We start from the raw sequence: 6,000 nt of genomic DNA on the forward strand, positions 1-6,000 counted from the left end.
AAAATATTTGACCTAGAGTCAAGATTGACAGAACAACAGCGTGATGGTGGCACCTGTGTCATATGGACACATTTCTAGTGTTTAGCTACATTAAGATATATAATGGTAAGGTTTTTGGCCGGGTTGCACTGGTGCAAATCCGGGTTATAGTATGGTGAATGTCGGGCGGTAGGCGGGCGGGGAAAATATTTTCGTAACAGTTTTCTCAGCAACTACTTATCACAGCCTCTTTATATTTGACATACAGCATTGACATATTGTCCCATACTGTTGGATTTGATTTCATGTTTGTCGCTCATCCACTTCCTGGTTATCCACTTAGTTAAATTAGTTAGATTTTTCGACATTAATGGTCAATGGTAGGAAATTTTCGTAACAGTTTTCTCAGCAACTACTTATCACAGCCTCTTGATATTTGGCATACAGCATTGACACATGGTCCCATACTGTGATTTCAAGTCTGCAGCTCATCCACTTCCTGTTCATATTTATGGTCAATGGTAGGAAAAATTCGTAACATTTTTCTGAGAAACTACTTATCACAGCCTCATGATATTTGGCATACAGCATTGATAATGGTCCAATACTGTGGGATTTGATTTTAGGTGTGTAGCTAATCCACTTCCTGTTTACCTACTGAATTAAATTTTCGACATTAATGGGTCAATGGAAATTTTTTTTCGTAGCATCATAGCCTCATGATATTTAGTGTACAAATGCAACCTGGCCTTTTATATCTTTGACCCATTTTTTTTTTAAAATCATATAAAATGATAAGTTTTAGCCATCTATATTCTGTTTTCAATTACTTCAGGCACTCCAAGCCCTTACTGGGACGAAGCATTTGACTTTGTTTACCGTACACCAGGTAAATTTTTTACTTTTATTACAATTTTAAATTAATTTTTTACGATCTTATATGATAAGACAAAAAATTTAAATAGTTGTGTAATGTTGGAAAAAAATTCAATGTTCTATTGTCAGCTCAACTGTCACAAAGTGACAGGGTGAGCTTTTGTGATGGCTTTTCGTCCGGCGTCTGTCCGTTGTCTGTCCGTCTGTCCATTAACTTTTATTTTAAATGACATTTCCTCATAAACCACTAAGCCAATTTCCCCAAACTTCACAGGAATGTGCCTTTGGTGGTCACCGTATATTGTTTTAAGAATTTAATTCCACGCAAAACTCTTGTTGTCATGGCAACTGAAAGAAAAAACTTTAAATATCTTCATTTAAAAAACTCTTAAGAGCTAGAGCTTAGATATTTGGCATGGAACATTTTCTAGTGAGTGTCTACCAAGTTTGTTCAATGAAAAGCCCTGGGGTCAAAATTGGCCCCGCCCTAGGGGGTCTTGATTTTCCCTATATGTATATTGTAAAAACTTTAAAAATCTTCTATTAAAGAACTCAAAGAGCTAGAGCTAAGATATTTAGCAAAAAACATGTTCTAATGGGTGTCTACAAAGTTTTTTCAAATAAAAGCCCTGGGGTCAAAATTGGCCCCGCCCGGGGGTCATTGATTTTCCTTATATGTGTATAGCAAAAATTTTAAAAATCTTCTTTGGAAAAACCCAAATAGCTAGAGTTTAGATATTAAGCATGAAACATCTTCTAGTGAGTGTCTACAAAGTTTGTTCAAATTAAAGCCCTGGGGTCAAAACTGGCCCCGCCCCAGGGGTGTCATTTTTCTTAACTATATGTGTATAGTAAAAACTTAAAAAATCTTCTTTAAAAAAAACCAATGAGCTAGAGCTTAGATGTTTAGTTTGAAACATCTTCTTATGGGTGTCTACCAAGTTTGTTCACATAAAAGCCCTTGGGTTAAAATTGGCCCTGCCAGGGGGAAGGGGGAGGCCTATATACAGGTGAGCGACTTCAGGCCCATCATGGTCCTCTTGTTATAATATAGGTTTGCTTATTTTTTAATTTTTAGCTCGACTATTCGAAGAATATGAGAGCTATTGTAGTCGCCCCGGCGTCGGCGTCTGCGTTGGTTAAAGTTTTTTGTAAAGTCAAATATCTCAATTATTACTTGAGATATTCAATTGAAACTTACAATACTTATTTATAGTAACAAGGTACATCAGATTGACAAGTTGGATAACTCTGCCTACAATATTGACAGAATTATGCCCCTTTTTTAACTTAGAAATTTTGGTTAAAGTTTTTTGTAAAGTCAAATATCTCAATTATTACTTGAGATATTCAATTGAAACTTACAATACTTATTTATAGTAACAAGGTACATCAGATTGACAAGTTGGATAACTCTGCCTACAATATTGACAGAATTATGCCCCTTTTTAACTTAGAAATTTTGGTTAAAGTTTTTTTCTAAAGTCAAATATCTCAATTATTGCTTGAGATATTCAATTGAAATTTAAAATACTTTTTTATAGTAACAATGTACATCAGTTTGCAAAATTGCATAACTCTGCCTGCAATATTTGCAGAATTATTTGCCCCTTTGAAACTTAGAAATTTTGGTTAAAGGTTAAAGGTCTTCAAAGATATTTACTTGAAACTTTACACATGCACTTAGGGTCATAATTGGAGGGTCATAATTGTATGTCACTGACCAAGTTCCATAACTCTATCTTGCATTAAGGCTGATTCATATCCCCTTTTCTACTTAGTCTTTTGGTTAATGTTTACATGCAAGTTTTACATATCTCAATAACTATTAAAGATATTTATTTAAAACTTCACATATGCATTTAGGGTCATAATTGTAGGTCACTGACAAAGATCCATAATTCTATCTTGCATTTAGGCTGATTTTTCTCCCCTTTTTCAACTTAGAAATTCATGGTAAAGTTTTGCTTGTAAGCTGTTATCTCAATAACTACTGAAGGATTTGTGCCTTTTTTGGGACAATTTTATGCATTATAATAATAAAGCAGTGATTTACTTGATAAAACATCTTAATAACAAGCCTTTGTACCTTTTCTGTCAAAGTTTTGAATTCATAGGTAATTAGTATTATTATACTCAATAAAACACCCTTGTTACATTACCTTCCGAATAGTCAAGCCAATACTGTATAATTAGACTCTCTCTAAGGCATATAACATGAATTTATAAAAAAAAATTAGCCCTTTTGTGAACTTAAAAAATTTAAAAATTATCAAGGCTCTTTTACTATCAAACACTAAGAATAGTCGAGCGTGCTGTCCTACCGACAGCTCTTGTTGGTATTGAAACTGTGTTTTATAAAAATGGACAGTATCAACAAATTTTGTGAAACCACCTAAATAGTAATGAACAAGTCTAAAACAATTTTTTAGTCTGGTAAGTTATGGATGCTGAAACCCCTAAAAATATTAATGAAGAGTTCCAAATTCAAATCTGTCTTGTCCATTATACATTGTATGATGTTTTCAAGGTAACAGGTCAATAAACCTCTTTAATAAATTATTATCACAATAAAAAAAAAGAAAAGGACTAAAATATTCCCACGAAAATATAAAGATTTTACAAAAGCATGTATCCTTGTAAAGAATATAGCCCATTGTCATAATTAAAAGTGTTCTTGATTTCAATTGCATTTATTGATATAAAAAAAATGAAAAAACATTACCATGAGAACACTTTGTTTTTAAGTTTCTTGTTATGATTGTATTTGACATTTGTTCTGCATTTATACATGTAATAAATACATGTCCTGAAATAATGTTTGGATTGACATTTAAATAATTATGTCCTAAATAAATGCTTGGAATGGCCTAGATGTTCCTGGAATATTTTTGTTATTATAACCTAAAATATTAGTTTAAATGGCATTTAATTGTGCCTGAAATAATGTTTGAATTGCACACATATACCTGGTGTAATGTTTTAACAGCATGCACATACCTGAAATAATGATTTAAACATGGCATATTTTGTGCAGTGTAAAGCCAAGCAATGAAAAAAATTAAGAAAATAATTTTGTTGCTTTTAATCTTTAATATGCATGAGCATGTTGTGAATATATGTATTGTTTTGTACTCTTTATGAGAAAGATCTCTTTAACTGTATATTTGATTTGTGTACTATATTTTGTCAAGGTTGTGAAATTTTACTTGTCTTGTGTTTTGTTGAGGTTATTTAGTACTGTCATGCATCGAATGCATTTACACATGCTTACTTTTCTCTATGTTTTAATCTTTAAGTTCTAAGTTTTAAGAATCTTTCAAAAGTTCATACTTTCATAGTGCATTTGGAACCTTTTGCAGATTTTAAATTTGATCAAATAATTTTAATTTACACTTTTTCACAGTCAGTATAAGTTATTGGGGACAAAATGCTTGCAGATTGCAAATAAGAATAAATTAAGTCCCACACTTTATTTTGAGACATAGTTACATGTGTATGTGTTTTATTGGATGATTTGAACACAGTAGTAAACCAAAAAACGTTCATGTGACCAGTCACCTGGAATTATCACTGCATATGTATTGTATTGTAGTACATGTTACTCATTGTCATAATTTTGATATATCTGTTTGACAGTTACACCCTACACAGATAATGTATTCAGTGATGTATCCCCAGGCGCTGCTGGTAGGTTTTTTATACTTTTTTTGAAATTTAAGTAAGCCCCTTTGATAATATCACACCATTTTCATTTAAAAATGTAATAGGAGTTGTTTCCCTTTTATGCAATACTATATAAATATATCTTGTGAGATAATTTGTTCAATATTTCCTTTAATTATTGTATCACCATTAACAACTTGCCTGTTGATTTGAAATAGCTCTCATTCTTGTTACATTAAGTGCTCATCACTCTTATTACAGTTCTTTTACATGTATGGTATCAGGTATGATAATTTGAAATTTATCCTTTAGTCAATACAGAATTTATTTTAGTTTGATTGTGAAACAATCTATAAACCAAAAAACGTTCATGTGACCAGTCGCCTGGCATTATCACTGCATATATTGTAGTACATGTTGCTCATTGTCATAATTTTGATATATCTGTTTTACAGCTACACCAATTTATCACCTGTCCACCCCTTCAAAAAAAAATACTATTGCACGTGCTGTGACTCCCCAGGTAGGTATTATATACTTTTTTGTAATTTAAGTAAGCCCCTTTATAATTTTAATAATTTGAAATGTATCCTTTAGTCAATACAGAATTTATTTTAGTTTGATTGTGAAACAATCTATCAGCTTATAAACTCACTCTGAAACCTGTTCCTGGAACCAACCAGTACTGAGAAATTATAGTGTTATGTTTCTGAGCTCAAAGAAACAAAGGCTTGCTCCTCAGACCGGGTTTGAACCCATGTGGCTAGTAGCCATCCTTAGATGACTAGTAACACTGGGCCTCGATCAACAAAATCTGCAACCGATAATCGGCGCAGTCTCCCACTAAATAGAATGTTTTTTTCCCCCTAACAGAGGTAAAAATTCCCCCTCAAAACTGATAAAGTGTTAAAGAAAAAATGGAAACTAATGTTGTTTTTAATGTACTATTTTGTGACCGAAATATCGTACTGTACATGTCTGCACATTTCCATTTGTTTTTTTTCCCTAAAATCTACCGTCACATATTGGCCTTTCATCCTGTAAAAATGCTAAAATTTCAACAGAAATATGCAGAAAAAATCACATTTCCCATCAACAATTTGAAAGTGACCTAGATTTTGATTATGTGACCTACTTTCTTGTCCTTTGATGTACAGCTATGAAATTTGAACCATGTGCGCAGATTAAGATGTAAAGTGAACTTTGATATCAGCTGACCTAAATTTTGACAAAAGTGTCCTTCTGTGTTGCCCTTTGATGTAGTCATGAAATTAGACTGTCGTCTGCTTATCTTTCTGCAAGGGAATGCTAGCAGTTCATAGTAATACATTATTAGTTTTGCATTAGTAACGGCTCATCCAGACAATAATATACGAGGTTAATAAAAGACCCGTTCTTCAACAGTATTTGTTCCTACACTTCTATTTAGTGTTGTATTAATGTGGTGGCATAGCATTTTCTAAAATGCAATCTTGTTCA

The 6,000-nt window shown here is 32.5% G+C and overlaps 1 protein-coding gene across 1 annotated transcript in view; it reads left to right on the forward strand.

The window, feature by feature from the left end:
- Positions 1 to 4,970, forward strand: part of LOC132730360 (uncharacterized) — a 34,857-nt gene extending 29,887 nt beyond the window's left edge. The window contains exons 26-27 of the mRNA XM_060716270.1: positions 815 to 868; positions 4,495 to 4,970. Coding sequence (XP_060572253.1) covers positions 815 to 868; positions 4,495 to 4,580 — 140 coding nt within the window. The 3' untranslated portion in view covers positions 4,581 to 4,970. The remainder of the gene's footprint in view (positions 1 to 814; positions 869 to 4,494) is intronic.
- The last annotated feature ends 1,030 nt before the right edge of the window (positions 4,971 to 6,000 follow it).

The sequence above is a fragment of the Ruditapes philippinarum genome, unplaced genomic scaffold (assembly GCF_026571515.1).
Source record: "Ruditapes philippinarum isolate M1 unplaced genomic scaffold, ASM2657151v2 ctg2118_1_1_1_1, whole genome shotgun sequence".
Taxonomy (NCBI): Eukaryota; Metazoa; Mollusca; class Bivalvia; order Venerida; family Veneridae; genus Ruditapes; species Ruditapes philippinarum.